Source organism: Moschus berezovskii, chromosome 18 (genome assembly GCF_049115385.1).
Source record: "Moschus berezovskii isolate FMDL1 chromosome 18, NW_MosBer_1.0, whole genome shotgun sequence".
Taxonomy (NCBI): domain Eukaryota; kingdom Metazoa; phylum Chordata; class Mammalia; order Artiodactyla; family Moschidae; genus Moschus; species Moschus berezovskii.
Genome location: NC_142477.1, coordinates 41,517,559 through 41,539,061, shown reverse-complemented (window position 1 = coordinate 41,539,061; position 21,503 = coordinate 41,517,559). Strand labels below are relative to the sequence as shown.

The 21,503-nt window shown below is 37.7% G+C and overlaps 2 protein-coding genes across 8 annotated transcripts in view; one reads left to right on the top strand and one right to left on the bottom strand.

Moving 5' to 3' along the window:
* RICTOR (RPTOR independent companion of MTOR complex 2) overlaps positions 1–12,914 on the top strand; it is a 128,689-nt gene extending 115,775 nt beyond the window's left edge. For all 3 annotated transcript variants that reach the window (XM_055422140.2, XM_055422139.2, XM_055422141.2), the window contains 4 exons: positions 6,107–6,262; positions 6,597–6,720; positions 8,163–8,301; positions 8,428–12,914. In XM_055422140.2, coding sequence (XP_055278115.1) covers positions 6,107–6,262; positions 6,597–6,720; positions 8,163–8,301; positions 8,428–8,502 — 494 coding nt within the window. In that variant the 3' untranslated portion in view covers positions 8,503–12,914. The remainder of the gene's footprint in view (positions 1–6,106; positions 6,263–6,596; positions 6,721–8,162; positions 8,302–8,427) is intronic.
* Positions 12,915–16,379: 3,465 nt separating this feature from the next.
* The window catches only part of OSMR (oncostatin M receptor), a 68,059-nt gene continuing 62,935 nt past the window's right edge, over positions 16,380–21,503 (bottom strand). For 3 of the 5 annotated variants that reach the window (XM_055422151.2, XM_055422150.2, XM_055422148.2), the window contains 4 exons: positions 20,891–21,058; positions 19,292–19,373; positions 18,711–18,783; positions 16,380–18,397 (listed from right to left, as the gene is read on the bottom strand). In XM_055422151.2, coding sequence (XP_055278126.2) covers positions 17,825–18,397; positions 18,711–18,783; positions 19,292–19,373; positions 20,891–21,058 — 896 coding nt within the window. In that variant the 3' untranslated portion in view covers positions 16,380–17,824. The remainder of the gene's footprint in view (positions 18,398–18,710; positions 18,784–19,291; positions 19,374–20,890; positions 21,059–21,503) is intronic. The other 2 variants (XR_008685425.2, XM_055422152.2) reach the window with 2 other exon arrangements.

Below are 21,503 nucleotides of genomic sequence, written 5' to 3'. Positions count from 1 at the left end.
GAATACACAGAAGAACTGTACAAAAAAGATCTTCATGACCAAGATAGTCACGATAACGTGATCACAGACCTAGAGCCAGACATCTTGGAATGTGAAGTCAAGTGGGCCTTAGAGAGCATCACTATGAACAAAGCTAGTGGAGGTGATGGAATTCCAGTTGAGTTATTTCAAATCTTGAGAGATGATGCTGTGAAAGTGCTGCACTCAATATGCCAGCAAATTTGGAAAACTCAGCAGTGGCCACAGGACTGGAAAAGGTCAGTCTTCATTCCAATCCCAAAGAAAGGCAATGCCAAAGAATGCTCAAACTACCGCACAATTGCACTCATCTCACACGCTAGTAAAGTGATGCTCAAAATTCTCCAAGCCAGGCTTCAGCAATATGAGAACCATGAACTCCCAGATGTTCAAGCAGGTTTTAGAAAAGGCAGAGGCACCAGAGATCAAATTGCCCACATCCCCTGGATCATGGAGAAAGCAAGAGAGTTCCAGAAAAGCATCTATTTCTGCTTCATTGACTATGCCAAAGCCTTTGACTATGTGGATCACAATAAACTATGGAAAATTCTGAAAGAGATGGGAATCGCAGACCACCTGACCTGCCTCTTGAGAAACCTGTATGCAGGTCAGGAAGCAACAGTCAGAACTGTACATGGAACAACAGATTGGTTCCAAATAGGAAAAGGAGTACGTCAAGGCTGTATATTGTCACCTTGCTTATTTAACTTCTATGCAGAGTACATCATGAGGAACTCTGGGCTGGAAGAAGCACAAGCTGGAATCAAGATTGCCAGAAAAAATATCAATAACCTCAGATGTGCAGATGACACCACCCTTATGGCAGAAAGTGAAGAGGAACTCAAAAGCCTCTTGATGAAAGTCAAAGAGGAGAGTGAAAAGGTTGGCTTGAAGCTCAACATTCAGAAAACAAAGATCATGGCATCTGGTCCCATCACTTCATGGGAAATAGATGGAAAAACAGTGGAAACGGTGTCAGACTTTATTTTTTTGGGCTCCAAAATCACCGCAGATGCTGATTGCAGCCATGAAATTAAAAGACACTTACTCCTTGGAAGGAAAGTTATGACCAACCTTGATAGTGTAGTAAAAAGCAGAGACATTACTTTGCCAACCAAGGTCTGTCTTGTCAAGGCTATGGTTTTTCCAGTGGTCATGTATGGATGTGAGAGTTGGACTGTGAAGAAAGCTGATCGCCGAAGAATTGATGCTTTTGAACTGTGGTGTTGGAGAAGACTCTTGAGAGTCCCTTGGACTGCAAGGAGATCCAACCAGTCCATTCTAAAGGAGATCAATCCTGGGTATTCATTGGAAGGACTGATGCTAAAGCTGAAACTGCAATACTTTGGCCACCTCATGCGACGAGTTGACTCACTGGAAAAGACTCTGATGCTGGGAAAGGTTGGGAGCGGGAGGAGAAGGGGACGACCGAGAATGAGATGGCTGGATGGCATCACCGACTCTGTGGACATGAGTTTGAGTGAACTCCGGGAGTTGGTGATGGACAGGGAGGCCTGGCGTGCTGTGATTCATGGGGTCACGGAGAGTCGGACACGACTGAGCGACTGAACTGAACTGATTCTGACTGGTGTAAGATGATAACTCGTTATTTTGATTTGCATTTCTCTAATAGTTAGTGGTATTGAGCATCTTTTTATGTGCTTGTTGGCTTTTTCCTGGTCATCTCTCTGCCTTTGGAAAAATGTCTGTTTATGTCTTCTGCCCACATTTTGATTGTTTTGTTTTTTTTTTAATTGAGCTGTATGAGCTATTTATATATTTTGGAAATTAATTCCTTGTCAGAAGCATTGTTTGCAAATATTTTCACCCAGTTTGTAAGTTGTCTTTTTGCTTTATGTTTGGTGTTTTTTTTTGGGGGGGGGTTTGCTGTACGAAAGTTTTTAAGTTTATTTTGGTTATTTTTGTTTCCATTTCAATTACTGTGGGAGACAGATCCAAAAAAACATTGCTGCGGTTTATGTCAAACAGTTTTGTACCTATGATTTTCTCTAGAAGTTTGGGTCTCTAATGCATTTTGTGTTTATTTTTGTATGTGGTGCTGGAGAATGTTCTAGTGTTTCATTTGAACATTTCATGCTTTTACATGTAGCTGTGCAGTTGTACCAGCACTACTTTTCGAAAAGACTATCTTTTACCCAGTGTATATTTTTGCCTCCTTTCTCTTAGATTAATTGACCATATGTTCATGGGTTTATTTCTGGGCTGTCTATTCTTTTTCCTTTATCTATATATTATATGTCTGTTTTTGTGCCACTACCACACTGTTTGGATTACTGTAGTTTGCAGTAGTCTGAAGTCGTCCCTCTGCTGTGTAATGATAATTTTAAAGAGACATCAGGACTTGAACACAAGACTTCTCATTTTTTAAAACTTTCAATCTGGTGGTAATGTTGGTAGTGGCACTTGTTCAAAAAATGTTAAAGCTCAGAGGAAAGGCGATTAGGCTGTTTCCTAATATTGTATTCTGTGTCTACCACCTTCTCAGATGTTTGTGCAATGTATTGTTAAGTATGCAAGGCAAAATGTTGGCCGCATTATATGTTTCTTTGGGGTGCACTTTATGTGTACCACTTCATTTGCCATATTGTAGCTAACCAACTAAAAGTGGGTTAAACTAGTGTTTTAGATCAGTCCATCTGTGAAAGAGAGCACTGGAAAAAACCCAGAAGACTATAAAGGATAATAGCAAGGAGATTGGTTTGACTGTCTGCATTATTAAACTGACAGATTTGTGAGGAGTGGGTAAAGATTACATTGAGTAAAGGAGGGCCCTAAAGAGACAGTGGTGGTTTTCAAAAATATTAGGTGTAAAACCCATGTTTCAATAGCAGTCTATACAAAAGATCAGTGGTATGCAGATGATGGTGTAGGGGAACATCAGGTGGTGTCCCATCTCGCTGTCCTCGCCCAAATGTACAGCTGGGGATGGAGGAGACTAGGAAGTGACACAGCTTCAGGAAATACTCAGACCCCTGGTGTAAACATAGCAGGGTGTGAGGTTTGGTGTCAAGAGCACTTAGGCTCAAAACCAAACTTTTCCATCTTATTTGATCTTGGGCAATATACTTAGTTTCACTGAGCTTTACTTTTAATTTTTTCTTAAATTTCTAAATGGGAGTAATGATACCTGCCTTATGGTGTAGTTTTGGTACTTACTCATGTGTAAGAATAGCATTCACTAAGCTGCCCATTAATAGTGACTCACACTAAGTTGTTTACATTAGAAATAATACTCTTTCATAAATTCTGATAGTTCAATTAGAATGATCTTACTGTGTTCCTAAGGAAAATCTCCTTGTTCATTTCAACAACAGTCTCCTTGTTCTTGCTGCCCAGGAGAAATGATGATCGGGTGGATCAGAGCTCCTCACAGAAATTCTTGATTTTTTTCTTGAATTGTTTCAGCATTTAATATCTGCTATATGGAGAATTCACTTTCTAATAGGAAGAATTTAGCTTACGAGTTTTCTGAATTAACCCATATATATGGACTTATATAATTTTTTTCCCTAGAGCTTTTTATTCTTTCTCACATAAGGCTGGATTCAGCCTTATGCCCAGATACAGGGAATAAAGAAAGTATGCAATCTCTTAGAGGCTGATCTATCCTATATTCATGTCTCCATTTTTAATTAAAAGATAAAATAAAGCTGAGTTAGTGACTCAGACAGTAAAAAATCTGCCTGCAATGAGGGCAACCTGGGTTCGATCTCTGAGTTGGGAAGATCCCCTGGAGGAGAGCATGGCAACCCACCCCAGTATTCTTGCCTGGAGAATCCCCTTGTACAGAGGAATCTGGCGGACTGCAGTCCACAAGGTTGCAAAGAGTCAGACAAAACTGAGCAACTGAGGACAGTACAGAATATTATTAATTAAAAAGAGAGGAAACAAAGCAGCAGCTACAGTTAAGAAATTAAATATCAATTACATAGATAAAAAGGTTCAATTTATGGACATAATGCTTCATCCACATTAAAAATAATCTTGAAATAAAATTTGTTGAGTAAAAGTGTATAAGTTTCATTGCATTGAATACTTTTCAAAATAAAGGTCCCTAAAAGTCAATATCATCAGTCTAGTACGCACAGTTAGAGCATTTAACAGAGTGCTAGACATTATCTTTCATGACTAAGAAGAAGTAGGTCAACTAGCTTCCCAATTTCAAGAAATTTTGGTTCTCCATATCCTACTGATTAATAAACAGTGCCAATATTCTACCCACGTGTTCTCTGAAGTTTCCATTTAGCACATATAATTATTTCATTAAAATTTTTTGTTCATATGGTTTAGCAAGTTTCACACAAAAGATACCCCATGGATTAAAAGCCTTCTGTTACCACTATTCTTAGGATGCTTTTTCACATCTTCCAGTGGGAGAAGATGTGAAGACGACTCCAGTGAGGCTTCCATTGTAATTCAGTTGGTAAAGAATCCGCCTGCAATGCAGGAGACCTGGGTTCGATTGCTGGGTTAGGAAGATCTCCTGGAGAAGGAAATGGCAACCCACTCCAGTATTCTTGCCTGGAGAATTCCATGGAGAGAGGAGTCTGGTAGGCCACAGTCCATGGGGTTGCAAGAGTCAGACATGATTAGCAACTACACCACCACAGTGGGAGAAACTAATTCTTTTGGCTTTGTTTAGTTAGAGGCGTGATTTTTTTGGGGGGGGGAATAAGAATGGATGATATCTTTAGAAATAAAATGTGGTTGTAACAGGTTAGAATGTTAGGAGTCATCACTGGTTGAAGATGAGGCTGAAATGAATATGTTTATAACTTTTCAGAAACAATGTTGACAAAGGAAGTATAATTTTCTTATTGTTCATTGTGCTGGAATATTTTGTCTTTTTACTTCCTGGGAAGCTTACTGAGTTCAAAATAACATAGTCATTTCTTAACTGGTTATTCAGCATTACTGGTTTTTAAGTACATCTTTAGTTCTCAGATCTTTTAGCAGTAGTTTTATTTTTAAAATCAGTGTATAATTTAAATAGCATATGTTACTTTTAAGTACCTGACAGATGCATGATTTTCTTAGTAACCAAGATACTAAAACTATGCTAAGTTGATATCCTGAGGAACCAGAACATATTCTGCTTAGTGTTATGTCACTGTTAATCTTAGGAAGTACTTAAAGGTGAGATGAGGTAGTGATATCTATTCTACTGAAAGCAGCATAGGGAGAATAGTATGTGTTGATGTAGGTCTAGTTTCCTGGACTTTTAAAAAACCCTTATTACTACTCTGACAGTGTACTGTAGTGGAAAGAGGATAGGACTAACTATCAAGAGGCCTTACCATTTGACTGATGATGTCTCTTCTCTCTGAATCTCTTAGCGTACTAAGGTTGCATGATTTTCTGGGTTGCCCAGTGTTACCTCCTAAAAGGATAACTGAAGATTTCCTGATTTCCATTTGCTCTAATCACTTAGTTTAAGTGCTTAGGGAACTTTTAAATAAAAAATATTAATGTTATTTTAGCCACATAAGATGTCTAGTTGATTTTAAATTCCCATCTAGGAGTAAACCTTAGCAATGCATGGATAGTATAGTAAGTTTAACCCTATGGAAGGAACTGATAAGTCTGGAGAACTATGATTGTTATATTGGTGATTATTAAATGGTAGGACTAGCAAGTGATAGAATAATAGATACAGTGTAATCTCACTTATACACCTAAAGAGCAGGAAAGAGAAATTTAAAATAGCAGAAGATCTGAATTTTTATATATTTAAGGAGAAGGCTATTTAGTTTAGGGGTTAGAGGCATGGAAAAGGGGTAAGTAAAAGACCTTCACTTATTCTATATATATCTTTATATGAATTAAATAAACACATATTTATTATTTTTGTAGTTTAGGAAAATAAAACTTATGTATAAATGTCTTTAGAATTTAACACATTACTATCTGAGCAGTCTGTAAATTTACTTTGAAAATCTTTACCTTGGAAAATAATTATTGAAGAGACTGGAAGGAAATTACAAGGAGCCATTCCTTTGTGGTATATAGTGCAAGCATAGGAATTAAGCCATTTTGATCTGTTTATTGAATTAATTTATTTCTTCAGACCTTCAAGACATTCCATATTCTGATTGGTGTGAGCAGACTATCCATAATCCTTTAGAAGTAGTTCCCTCTAAATTTTCTGGCATTTCTGGATGCAGTGATGGAGTGTCTCAAGAAGGCTCAGCCAGCAGCACCAAAAGTACAGAATTGCTACTAGGTAAGTTTTCAGATTTAAATCCAAACCTTGTTAATATAACTATACTTAGTTGTTTGTTGTTAATGATGAGTGCTGTTAATTAGTTGTCTCAAATCTATGACAGCTTAGTTTTATTGAGGTACATTTAGTCAACTATTGTACCTGTATCAGCTGCTGATACATACTCGCTTAGCTGTCTGCTTTCATTAGAAAGAATTTTGATCCCAACATGATTGGCAGGTCATGTGCAGTTTATCTCAGTTTTATATGTATCTTTGGTAAAGTTTAAAAACAAATTCCATGAGTTATAGTAATTTTCTGTTGTGATACAGATAAAATATTTTGATCTTTTCAGGTGTTAAAACAATTCCAGATGATACACCAATGTGCCGTATACTCCTTCGCAAAGAAGTTCTGAGATTAGTCATTAATTTGAGTAGTTCAGTTTCAACTAAATGTCATGAAACTGGGCTTTTAACGTAAGTAAACTTTGAGCATGAGTATTCTTTGCTTTTTTATGATGAATATTTTAAAAGTTTGATCAATTAGCTTTACATCAGTAGTTCTCAACTGCATGGCATATCTGAGTGAGCCTAGATTTTCTTCATCTCCTTCAACCAAACTAACATATGGTAATAAGTTGAATGCAGAAGCAGGTATGTGAATCCAACTGTTTTCTATTCAACCAGACGTTAAAAAGATCTATAAAAATGTAAAACAATAACAACTCTTCTCACTTTCTTAGTTTTGGAAAATATAGTTATTTTTCATTAAAATATATGTATTTATGTTAACATGTAATGATTTTATTTTTTAAATGAATCAATGTTTTGAAATTTTCTAAATTTTAATTTCTTGTATGTTAATTATTGATGGCTATGGCTCACAAAAGTAAAAGTAAAGAATCCGCCTGCAGTGTGGGAGATGTGGGTTCGATCCCTGGGTTGGGAAGATCCCCTGGAGAAAGGAAAAGCTCCCCCACTCCAGTATTCTGGCCTGGAGAATTCCATGGACTGTATAGTCCTTGGGGTCACACAGAGTTGGACACGAGTGAGTGACTTTCACTTTCACCTTTCATGGCCCACAAAAAATAAGATTTTGGGGTTTCTCAACAATTATTAAGAAAGTAGAATAATTCTGAGACCATAAAGCTCAAGAAAAGCTGGCCTACATAAAAATAAGTGACATTTTCTTGGTTTAATTTTTCCATATTTTTACTCCTTTCTTTTAATAAAAGTTGCAGAATTTTTTTTTTGCTTTTCTAAATCACAGCAACATGATAAAAGAATATTCAGGCTATCTTCAACATCTTTGATATGCACTATTTAAAGCCATGGTCCTCAAAAAATGAAATGCACTTCAGGGTCTCCCATTGGACTTTACAAAATGTAGTAGCACATATACCAGGGCCCCACTGCAGACCTCCTGGCCAGAAGCTTTAAGTGTAGAGGGTCCTTCACCTGTATTAGCCCACCCCACTGCTGGTTCTGAGGTGCTGGACCAGGCGAGAACCACTACTAAATGCTTAAAGATACAAAGACAGAGCCCAGTCAAAGTGTAACTTCAGTTTAACATTAAAATTTTATTTCTATTTTAAAGCTTAGTTTTAAAAATACTCGAGTTATTCTAGGCCAATAAATAAATTTTGTAATTTCTCAGGCCAGTGAAAAAGAGTATTTCTTACTTTCTAAGAAGTGTTTGGGTTTTTATCATTTTAAGAGATAGCCCAAACTTAAAATAGTTATAATTTAAGTGCGAGGTAGGAATATTTACTATTTTATATTCTTGTGCCCTCACTCCAGATATGTCACTTGATCTGTATATCCAGAGGAAAAAGATATTTAAAAATGATATTTTGAAAGAAAATAGGTAAGTCATTACTATAATTTTTATCACATCCTAGTCTTTTCTTTCATTTTAGAATTAAAGAGAAGTATCCTCAAACATTTGATGACATATGCCTTTACTCTGAGGTTTCCCATTTGCTGTCGCATTGCACATTTAGACTTCCATGTCGGAGGTTCATACAAGAATTATTTCAGGATGTACAGTTTTTACAAGTAAGTAGGATTTGTACTTCTGAACTTTATCTTTCAAAAATATTTGTTTGAATTAAACTAAAAGTTTTGAGATTATATCTGTTGATAGACTAGAAAGTCGTTAATAATTTACCACTTCTTCCCTAGATGCATGAAGAAGCAGAGGCTGTCTTGGCAATACCACCAAAGCAACCTATAGTTGATACATCTGCTGAATCCTGACCTCATATTTATGATGTATATAGATGTAGACTATATATATATATATATATTCATATTTGTGGACTTCTAAAAGCCTCAAAAAAGCCGACTGACTGGGCAGCAAAGACAGGAGTATCTTCTATACGCTGTTCCAGCAATTACTGGTACATGAACAATTGGAACTGCGGACTTCCCTAACCAAAACAACTTCCTCTCCCCTCTGTGGAGCCCCTTTAGGGGTTCATTATTCATTGCCACAGTTTTAAGAGTTTTAGTTACCATTGTATGCAAGATCCAAGCACTGAGTACCTACATGGGTTTTCTACTTTTCATTTTAAGAGCATAGTAACAGTGGAACAGTACGGTATGCAGAAGCACCCTACACACCATTATTTCTGAATTCCTTTTTTAGGGTAAATATAAAGATGCCTTGTTTGTTAACTAATTTTGGAAGCCAGGAATCAGTGTCTTTGAGGCTGCATCCTGTTAGCGCAATGGGATGTTCTGTAACTGCTGGTATTAGAAGGGGATCTTTGGCCCTTCCACTTTTTTCTTCATGTTTATAACACTACTTCAGAGGTTTTTAACCTCAAAGTGAAAGAAGAGCCTCAACAACCAGGACTTCTAAGTTATTTTTATGTGACTAGACTTACGTAAAGATTCTTACTTGTTTTCCATCTCTTCAGTTTTGTTGCAATGTGTTATATTATAGGCTATTTGAACCAATTAAGGTTTTTCACTACAGTTCCTGATTAAAATCAGAAAATTATTTTATAATTTACAGTATTTTTCATTTATAAAATGCATATTTTTTCAGTGCACTTCCATTTCCATTAGCTTCTCACATCACCATTTTAACAGGAACTTGAACAAAGCACTATTAATTTAGGCCTAAAGGAAAAGAAAGCATTAAATAACACCTTGGATCTCTTGAGGAAAAGATAAGGTTGCCTACAATTTATACATTCCATGGGAAAAGAAGAGCCATAGTTTCTTTTTAAAAAATCCTTGGTGAAACATTATTACGATTAAAAATTGTAGTGAAAAGCCTTAAGTACCAAATTTTAAAGCAGCAGTAATTTAATTTTTATATCAGTGTTCTTGTTTTGCACAGACTAAATGCAGTGATAGGTGAGTTTATGAGTACAGTAGTTGCCTTTATCACATTTGTGAAGTTGTTAAAGTTGATGAGGGCAAAGTTTTATTTGTTTGTTTAATTTGTGTATGTCTAAAGATATTTGGAAATCTTTACAGGAATTAAACATATATGCAAATTTGTATATTAAAAAAAGCATGGCCATCATCATTAGAATGCTTGTAAATGAAAGGATCTTTTTTGAGGTCTATATATAAGTAGAAAAAAAATCCAGCTGGACTGATTAGGACCCTTTTTTAATTGATTTGTTTAGACCATTTTTACAGTTACACGTTAGCTCTGACACAGTCATAGTACGGGGACTAGTATTTTCCCTTACTACAGTTCTTTTTATAATGGGCTTGTTCTTTGTTCTTTGAGATCTCTGTAAAGAACCCTGTGAACTAGAAAGCATAACTCACAGAGATTTTTTTTTTTTTTAATTTACTGGCACTGAAAGTTCCGATTGAGATGAAGCATTTCATCTCACTTCATAACACCTCTCTGACTGCACTTCAGTGAATTGTTCTTATGTGCACTGTGTAGCAACTTACATTATAACAAAGCAGATAAGGGCTGTAAGCTGCTGCTTACGTTAAAAAGTGGTTCTTCAGATTTTCCTTCATAAAATCCAATTGAAGATAAAACAGATGCTTTTTTTTTTAACTTTTAATTTATCACTGAACCCACGTGTTTATTTAAATGTCAACAGTACTTCTAAGAACGTTGCCTGTTACCTTGGTCTTTGGTCTTGGATGATGAAACTGCCTTCCAGAGAACCAAATGTCAGAGATACTAGACCAAATAGTGGTTTAAAACTCCAAAGGAGGTAATGTAGTAATCTTATTAATGATGGGATTAACATATTTTAGACATTCATTTTTAAACACTACCTCAGTTAATATAGAGTATAAAATCTGTGGTTTAATCCCTCAAAAGTTAACAGTAAATTCTTTTTTGTTATACACACACATACACACACACACACATCTTCATCCCTGGACCCCACCTCACTCATCCATCCTGAAATGAAGTCTTTGTTACTATTAGCCTGAACAGTTTTTTGGATTATTACTTTGAAAGATATGTATGTATATATCATAATATTTGCCTTTAGCACTTAGTTTGGGGAGATACTCAGAGCTTTGTGGTTCTCAGTAATTAAAAAAAAAGATGTCTATATTAAGTGTATAGTGCTATTTGGTTTATCCATGTTTCACTGACAGGTCTAATACGTTTTCTTTAAGTACTTATTTGTATAAAAGTAGACTTTTACGATGAAAAATGCTCACATGCAGTGCCAAGTGATTTACTTAGGTGTTTAAAATGTTAAATTATAGCAGAAAAGATTAGGGATGTTGTCAGTGGTAACAGAAATAATTGAAAAAAGCATCTATATGTAATAGATATTACCAGACTATAAAATACCAAAATAATGTCAATACTGTAGTTTTTCAAGATTTTAGAATTAATCTTAGTCCATATAAATTTGTACTACTGGTAATTATTGAATAATTTGGAGGAATCTGGGCAGTTGTGCTGGTTATAAACTGTGAATTTCTAATTGTAAAGTGAATTGTTCTTTCTAATTGAAATTTTTTTCAAGAACAGATTTCAGCTTCACATACTAAGTAAATACTGATAAATAAGGAAATTAGAAATTAGTATTTGTAATTAAACATGGTCTAAAATTTCTTATACTTTTACTTCCTGTTTATGCTTAGGTAGATTTGAAGGGGGAAAAAGTCTTTTCTCCCTAATAAAAAATTTTCTAACAAAGATTGGTAGCATAAGGGCATTCTGTAAGACATTGACATTAAAAGAGGCTCTTTGGAGGTATATACTTTATTTTACTAGTTACTCTAACATCTTATGTATAAGTCCTTTTGAAATGGTGTGGCTTTAATAGTTTTCAGCTCTTTTATCCAGAGCTTGAAGTAATTAAAGCTGAGTTTTTCAGGGCATATTACAGATGCAAAGTGTTCAACAGTGAGGTGTGAATACTTATTCAGATTTGTCTACTGCTATTTATATAAAAAATTTTTTTCATTCCATTCAGAGGATGCCTTTTATCCCCACATTAAAGCACAGATCACTAAGCAATAAAAAGCAATCAAACTGTCATCCAAATTATAACTGCAGTTACTTTTGCATGGTGAGAGTGAGGTGCTAATTTTGTGTGAGAGTTTTGTAAACTACCTTGGGAAAGGTCCTTTGGAAGTAAGGTTTTTCCCCTTTTGTCCTATGTTTCCAGTTTTGTCTCAAATTCACAATCCATTAAATTAGGGGAAAAAAAGAATTAATTGAGAGAGTTTGATAAGAGCTGTTGGAATAAAAAGAACATTTCAGATCTTCCAAAATGTCAGTTGGGAAAGGTCTCCCTTGTCTCTCCATTCAGGAAATACATTATTACCAGCTTCATTTCAAGACTGTCACTACAGTGAGAGTTTGATTATAAAAGCATACCAATAAAATTAATAGCAATGCTTATCAGACAACATTAACATCTGTGTGAGAATCTTTCTAGAAGCATTTGTTTTTTCTTTTAGTTCTAGGTTCCCAGGGTAGTTTTCATTCATAGTAGGTTTCTTTAATGAATGTGGATTTTCTCCCCTTTAGAGTATTTTTGTAATGTAGGTGGATAGCTATGCCACTGCACGCATAAATTGCACATTTTGTTTGACTTTCTTTATAAAATATTTAATTTGAAAAATATAATTTATGCCAAAAAAGTATATCTTGTAATTTTGCCACTAATAGGTTGATTTAGCACAAAATGCAAAGTCTTTGGGCCGAGGAGGGGAGAGATTAAAAACTTTCATAGATAATAGTTGAAAAATGTTCCATTATTGGCCTGTCAGAAACCCTGAAGCTGCATTGTAAAACAAATGATGTAAATTAGTTTTGAAAAGTGGTAAGGGACTGTGAAAAAAATCTCAGACTTAATGCTCCCTAACCACATAAGTTTCTTCTTTTTTATTTAGTAATACGCTGCTACATATTTGGAGGTTCTGGTGTTTGTAGGTCACTGAACAGACATTGAAATCTGATTTATATTGTATAACTGTAACATAGAAAGAAAAGTATTTATATATTTTCCGTAAGAATATTTCATTGAGTTGTGTATAATTTAAATAAGGTTTGTCCCTAAATGGTTTTGCTCACCTTGATTTTTTTTCGTGGTTTTCTTGTTTTTGTATAATGTGTACAGTTTATGTCAAGGGCATTAAAAGCCTCCTGAAGCATAATCTTATCAAAGGGATACATTCTTAATAAAATGTACTTAAAAATTCTTAAACTTGTGTCATTGTTCTATTTCAGATTTTAAAACCATCATTGTTGATTTATGTACCACTGAGGCTGTTATATGTAACTCTAGGTAAAAGTGACTTTTAGATACACAGATAAGAATCTGGTTCAGTAACCCATAGTTAGTCGCTCTGTCGTGTCTGACTCTGTGACCCCATGGACTGCAGCACACCAGGGCTCCCTATCCATCACCAACTCCCGGAGTTTACTCAAACTCATGCCCATTGAGTCGGTGATGCCATCCAACCATCTCATCCTGTCGTTCCCTTCCTCCCACCTTCAGTCTTTCCCAGCATCAGGGTCTTTTCAAATGAGTAGTGACTTGTTCCAAATGTTTTAAAATAGGTATTTATACTTTATAAATACTTCATAATCTAATCAAACATCTTTATAGTTATTTTTTTTTTATCTCAGGTTATTGCGAAAGGTTTGATAAAGTAGATCTATCTTCAGAACAATTCCGACTTTAGTAATTAATATATAGAATGAGCAATGATGGTATGATGGTAACTTTTCTGTGTAAGCTATTTGATTTCACTTAGCCTTCCCTTGTGGCTCAGCTGGTAAAGAATCCACCTGCAGTGCAGAGACCCTGGGTTCGATCCCTGGGTTGGGAAGATCCCCTGGAGAAGGAAAAGGCTACCCACTCCAGTATTCTGGCCTGGAGAACTCCATGCACTGTAGAGTCCATGGGGTCGCAAAGAGTCTGACATGCCTGAGCGACTTTCACTTTCACAGAAACTGGATCAGGTAAGCTAGCCAACAGCCACCTAGTGGCAAAAGGTCAATCCTGGAGAAAAAAATTCAGTGTCAAAGTTAGGGTCTGTAATCATTGATTGAATGTGGTAAAATGTATTCAGAAATAGATTTATTTTGGATAGTTTGGTTTTTAAACACATTTATGTGTATCATTTTCATATTGCCTTCTACTTTGTTTTTCAACAAAAATGTAGTTGTCCCTCAAATTAAAAAGCACACTTAACCATTATCATACTGCTCATCTTTGAAAACTGACAATATAGCTGAGCTTCAGAAAGTTTGTTTCATTTTTTTAAACTCTGGTGTATAAAGTACTCCAGGAGATAGTGAAAGACAGGGGAAGCCTGAAGTGCTGCAGTCCATGGGGTCACCAAGAGTTGGACATAACTTAGCGACTGAACAACAATAGCAAGATACCAAAGACTGGACAGTTTATAAATAACAGAAATTTATTTCTCACAATTCTGTTGGCTGAAAATGTGAAATTAGAGTGTGAACATATTTGGGTGAGGGCCCTCTTCATGTCCCAGACTTCTTCTGTCTTTTGTCCTTGAAGGCTTGATGGTACTAGGAAACTGTAGTGTCTCTTATAAGAACATCATTCCCACTCATGAGAGCTCTAGCCTCATGACCTCCCAAAGACCCCCATCTACTAATACCATCATCCCTGGGTGTTAGGATTTCAATGTAGGAATGTGGGGAGGGAGGTGATCATTCAGACCATAGCAACTAATTCTGTATTGATTTACAAAACAAAACAAAATTATGAAAACTTCCTCTAATGCTTAGAGGACAAAGACAACTACGTTTGCTTAAATGTAGCAATTGTCCTTTAAATGGGGATATATTTATTGTAAATACTATTTTAACTACTAAGTTTGAAGGCTTTATATTTTCAATTGTATCTTTTTGAAGGTTGTCATTTTGTTTTGGCCATGCCTTGCTGGATCCTGCTTCCCCTACCTGGGACTGAACCACGCCCCCAGCAGTGGACTCACAGAGTCTCAACCACTGAACCACCAGGGAAATCCCTCTTTGAAGGTTTTAAAATTCCTACTTTATGTAAAATTATTATTTTCTCCAGATATATGCCCAGGATTAGAAGTGCTGAATCACAAGAGCTTCCCAGGTGGCTCAGTGGGTAAAGAAGCTGCCTGCAACGCAGGAGATGCAGGCAAATGTGAGTTTTATACCTGGACTGGGAAGATCCTCTGAAGGAAGGCATGGCAACCCACTCCAGTATTCTTGCCTGGAGAATCCCATGGACAGAGGAGCCTGGTGGCCTACAGTCCTTTGGGTTGCAAAGAGTCAGACACGATCGAAGTTACTGAGCACCAAAGAATCAGACACAACTGAAGCGACTGAGCGGGAGCCCAAGCACATGGTAGTTCTAGTTCTAGTTTATTGAGGAACCTCCATTCTGTTCTCCACAGTGGTTGTATCAATTCACATTCCCACTAATAGTGATGGAGGGATGGTTCCCTTTTCTCCATACCCTCTAGCATTGATTGTTTGTAGACTTTTTTATGGTAGCCGTTCTGACTGATGTGAGGTGATACTTCACTGTAGTTTTGATTTGCATTTCTCTGAAAGTTAGCAGTGTTGAGCATCTTTTCATATGCTTTCTGGCCATCTGTATCTTCTTTGGAGAAATGTCTGTTTAGATCTTCTGCCCATTTTTTGAGTCTGTTGTTTTTTCATAGGTGTGATTATTAAAAAGGTATTATGGCTATTTTAGAAAAAGTAAAGCCAATTTAGAAAAACATTTACAAATGAAACCATGATCTGCTTCAAAATCGTATCAAGGGGGGAGATGGATGGACTAAAACCACCATGGTTTAATGGCTATTGGGGTTGATGATAGTACATAGTAGTAGTGTTAAGTTGCTCATTCGTGTCCAACTCTTTGCAACCCCATGAACTGTTGCCCACCAGCCTCCTCTGTCCGTGAGATCTCCAGGCAAGAATAGTGGAGTGGCTTGCCATTCCCTTCTCCAGGGGATCTTCCTAACCCAAGGATCAAACCCGGGTCTCTTGCATTGCAGGCAGATTCTTTACTATCTGAGCTACCAGGGATAGTTCATAAGAGTTTGTTAAACTATTTCTATCTATATTTGAAATTCACCACAAGTTGGTTTTTTCTTTTAATCCTGGTAATTCTGACACAAATTGCAAAGTTTCTGAATAACACTTCTTAATACTGTTAATTGGAATATAGTCTTTAAATACTGTCATTTGGTTATTTATGGACATGGGAAAGGAATGTTTAGAGCCAAAACTAGGGTCATAGTGATACTGTAAGGACAAAGTTATATAAACCGAGCCATTTCCCATTGGTGTGTTGTTACATTTCAGAAAGACATCTTTGTTTGACTCAGGTCAGTGATTCTCAAAGTTGAGTGTGTATCTGAGTGCCTGGGATGTATTCCCGGCCTTGTGCCACAGAGATTTTGGTTGGGAGATCTGTGGTGGCACCTAGGAATTTACATTTCTAGTAAGCTCAGAATGTGATTTATCACTTAGGATAATTGCAAGAGTTTCACTTCATTGATATAGAGAAAACACAAAATAATGCAGTGATGAAATATTTTAATTAAGGCTTACTGCAACAGAAATGACTTCAAGGTTTTGTGCATTATTTTTCTAAAGAAAATCTTTACAAAAGATACTACTTACAAATCAGTCATCACCGTCATTGATGTTTCTATGTATTTTTATGATTACATCATGACAGACACAAAGAGGCTAAATGATAACAATACTGGCCCCAAAGTCTTCTCAAAACAGACTAATCAAGATACTTGTTTGTACTATGTTAGGTGTACACAGTCCATTATTCCAGCCAAAAGCATAGTTATATGGAAGGAAAAAGTTGAATGAGCAGAAGTCCTGGTTTGCATATATTTAGGTCAGTTAACAGCCATCTTCCTTTCAGCTGTGGCTCCTTCTCTCTTGTTCTTCATAGTGTGGAACAGTGTGACACAGGGCATTTGGTACCGGAGGCACAGGCAGCGCCATCTCCACCACAGCAAAGAGAAAGGAGCCCCTAATCATGCTTATTTAGAAATATGATACGTAAACATTAAGGGTTGTTGGGCAGAGAGAAGGGGAAGGAACTCTAGCATGACTGAACACTGCTATACAGCAGGTAGGTGCTTTGCATATATTGGTTCAAAGAGACAAAGCTGCTGCCAAGCCGTTAAGGAGCTCCCACTCTGTGTAGCCTTTTGCAGTTATACCATCATAGGAATATAAGGAGACAGTGAAGGTGTTATCTTGGCCCAGACAACCTACTGGAGAATCCAAAAGAGGCTTACTGAAAACAGGTCATGTATATATCATAGTTCTTGGGGAAAAAAAAGATGAGCCATAAAATGTGAATGGAATTAATGACATATTTTCCTTCTATTCTGAGGTAGTCATCAAAAATTGTAGAAGACATATCTACTAAGTAGGAGTGCTATAATCTTGACACTGAGGCAGGGATTCCGTGCCAGCCCCACTCCTTAACTGTGGTAAACAACGGACAACTGTGGGGATCTCATCAATTCATTTGCATGTCTTACCTATTAGATAAGGTCTAATAGGAAGAGTTCATCTTACTACTGTCACCACTTCAAAGCAAGTCTAAAATCTGTTTTGGTCTCAAATACGTGACTTCATTAAACACACCCAGAATAAATTAACATTGACAATTTATGCTCCCATAACAAATCTTCTATGGCCTGAAATCTAGTTCCTTTACCCTTCAGATATGAAATGTGTGGTAAAACTTACTGGAAATGCTTTCTTGCCAAAAGCTGAACTTCAAGGACCATAGCCACCCTGTCCAATACTGAGTGGATGCAGTCTGTCTCTCTGTCAGGTGCCAGGTCTGCTGTCATAAAGGTGAGCGTGAAACACCCAAGAGCAAGGTAAGCCTGTTCCCACGATCCTGCCATTTCCACAGCAAGCCTGCTCCAAGCACAAATGTTAAATTTCATAGCTTCTGACCTTTGAAACCTAGCAAAATCATATAAATCAGACCTTCCAGTGGTGATAATTGAGTGGGATTAAGCCCCGAGGTATCTGGTGATGGAATAGTGCCAGCTGTGCTGCGACTAGTGTCTGCAGCATGCGGACATGAAGTGGGGACTCCGCTTAGTGGCGTTGACTTGGATCTGAGAGGGTAGTGGAGGACAGGCTGCTGTCCTCACCTGGGGGAGGGGAGGCCAGACCCAGGGGAAGAGCCATTTGCATTTTATACTCCGAACAGAGTGCTGGCTCTGGTGGATTTGTTGGTGGGCTCTCCTTGTCTCCAGACATGGGGGAAGCCAACTGGGATACATAATTCAAATTAGCTTCTCCAGCTGGGATTTCTCCCAGGGAGTTCATGTAGTTTTGTTCCAGCGTCTTTAGTAAATTTTCAGGTGAAGTCAGTGGTCCCAGCTGACAGGGTGGGGCTTGAGGGGTTACTGGGAAATGTCCACAATAACCCAAGTCAGAAGCTGCCCGATTATAGGTAAAGTTCTCAAAACAGATGCAAGGTCCAGGGCCAGAGTAGTTCTTCTCTGTTGGGAGCAGGTCAAGATAGGTAGGCTTAGTACCTTTAGTTTCTGTGGGTGACTTCCTAGTGCCTATGAACTGTGTCTTACTCCCTTCAGGCTTGTTTACAACTTCAATAGCATCTGGAACACAGTCGTTGACATTCATTATTGTTATATGAGGATTCTCCTGAAACAGAAAATGAGCAAAGATAATATGTGTGTATCACAGTATATAAAGTATGTGAAATGCACTGAGAGCTTCACTTTTTTGTGTGATTTATCCTGGTCACAAGTTATCTGGAGGTGATGCTGAAAACCAAAGGATAGCCCCTGACAGAAATCAAAGCTGCGTTCACTCATTTCATGGCTGGGGGAGCAGGGGTGGCTCTTGCTTTGTTATATCTTCCTGAGGAGGTCTAGGAATGTATGATTATTATAGCCCAACCCCTGGGTTGGTCTTTAATAAGTACATGGTATCCCTAGAATTTCCCAGCATTTACCTTGAATTTTATTAATGACAGGACGCTGCTCTTGTAAGGGTCTGGAATGTCAGGATAACACTTGTCCTTCAACCTGGAAAACCAGTGAAAATCACACTGAATTTTGCAATAGAGTGGAATGGTTAAGAGTGAGAAACCTGGAGTCAGATTAACCCTTGCTTTATCACTCCTAACACTGTAACCTTAAGCAAGCTTTTTACCCTTTCTATGCTTTGATTTCCTCACTGTTTCAGTGGAGATCATTATGGCAGTGATGGTGTTGGGTGGATTAAGTGAGTTGTTACATATAAAGCACTGAAAACACTGCCAAGCACATGGTAAAGTGAAATATAAATGTTAGTTATTGCTATTAAACAAGTTTTGCAATATTTTCAAATAGTTTACTTATGTACTGACTTATTGCTTATCTGTTGATAAACAAGATTATTCAAAATTTTTCATATTTTTACCAAATCTCCCTTTGTCCTTTCCCTTCGAACACTTTGCCTCATATGATCCGGTGTGATTTCTATCTTACTAAATTCCTTTCTAGATTTTTCTTTGACTCTCTTCTTGGATAAAACGTTCCCCCACACACTTACCACTGGCTTTTTAGGTAGCAGGTGATCATGACGACCAAAACGCAGAAAATCATGGGGAGAATGATGTGTAACAGTATATGGGCTGGAGAAGGGAACAGAAAGGGATGTTTTTAGTGACTGCTTTCCCCTCAAAGAAATGAGTTTGACATGTCTGTTATGCCTCAAAATTGTTTGTGCAAGATTCACTGTGAGTGCGGTCTGACCGGTGGTGAGACACCAGCCAGCCAACACAGGGATCCATTTGCCCTTAATACTTGTGGCTCAGACTCGTCACCTCTCCTGACAGCATGGATCATTACTCTCCATTCTTCACTCCCTCTCTGTATGAGAAGTCTACTCCACCCCCTGACTTGGAGGCTCAGCCATGACTTGGTTTGACCAATGGGAGGTGAGGAGTGGTCACGCTGGTAGCTGAGTTGAGTGTGCTTAGGGTTGGCTTGCTCTCGTTTTCCTGTGATGCATGAGCAGAGCTGCTCCCTGAGAGCCACTGTCCTTCAACCTGAGCCTCAGGGAACTAACAAACTACATGGAACAAACCTAAACGTGCCTGAAGCCTGGAGTCCCACCTGTTTCAACCTATGTCAGCCAAGCCAGGAGCATGAAAAGACAGGTTTGTTTCTGTATGCCACTGAGATTTGGAGGTACTTTTGTTATTTGTTGTTCAGTCACTAGGTCGTGTCCAACACTTTGTGACCCCATGAACTGCAGCACACCAGGCTTCCCTGTCCTTAACTACCTCCTGGAGTTTGCTCAAACTCATGTCCATCTCATCTTCTGTCACCCCCTTCTCCTGCCCTCAATATTTCCCAGCATCAGGGTCTTTTCCAATGCGTGGGCTCTTCACATCAGGTAGCCAAAATATTGGAGCTTCAACATCAGTCCTTCCAATGAATATTCAGGGTTGATTTCCTTTAGGACTGAATGGTTTGATCTCCTTGCTGTCCAAGGGACTCTCAAGAGTCTTCTGCAGTACGACAAGGTATTTTATTACTCATTAAAGACTGACTAATGCACCCCTTCTAGTTCGGGCCTGATTAAGTTACCTAAGTCATAACCTAGGTAATTATTCTACTTTTATTTCTCATATATATCAACCTGTACTTCATTTTCATAAATGACCATCTTCCTGTTCTCACTGCTTGCAAATCCACCAAAGAACAGTGCAGATAGGTTGTTAAACATCCGCTTTTATAAAAGCAAATCATACAAGGGCATTTGAAGGCTGACACGTCATTCACATGTACATATATTTCTGCTGACCAAAACACCCCCACCCCTCTCTAGACAGAACTCATAAGGGTCTTCCCAAGTCAACACTAAAATATTCTATCTGTGATTTTCCAACTGTTCTGGGACTGAGAAAGTTTCTAGGCCATAGATCAGTCAGATTAGCTTCACTCTTATCTATTGTATGTTGTGGGATTCTGTGTAACTTTTTTTTTTCTTTCATGAGTTTCATCTAGAGAAAGAAAGAGACAGAGAGAGACAGAGAAGAAAGGTTTAAACATTCCTGATCTAGACAAAGTCCACAACTGTGTGTGTCATTTGTCAGTTTCCCAGGAACTCCTAAGAGAAGAGTTTTGATTTGGAAAAACTCACAGTATTCATCCGGAGTTGTGACCTTTGTGAAGTCATCCAGGGGACCCTCACCAGCACTTGTATAAGGAGTGACGAGAAACTCATAGACAGATTCTGGCTGTAGGGCTTTCACAACAAATGTCTTTTCATCCGGGTTGTCAATTGTGTATTTGCAACATACTGAATTATCTGTGGTTTTTTTTAAAAAAAAAAAAAAATTTTTTTAAGAAGAAAAAAATGATTCAGTTCAGTCACTCAGCCGTGTCCGACTCTTTGCAACCCCATGAATCACAGCATGCCAGGCCTCCCTGTCCATCACCAACTCCTGGAGTTCACTCACACTCACCCCCATTGAGTCGATGATGCCATCCAGCCATCTCATTCTCTGTCGTCCCCTTCTCCCTCCCCCAATCCTTCCCAGCATCAGACTCTTTTCCAGTGAGTCAACTCATTGCATGAGATGGCCAAAGTATTGGAGTTTTAAGAGTGTAATAAAGATCTTGTGAGACAGTCACGCAGTAGTGGACTTGGCACTGCCAACATTTCTAAACCAATCAAAAATGAATCATAATTTCATCACACTGGGAACACTAAGATGTTTGGGAAATGGCAAGCAAGACAAACACTCCACTAA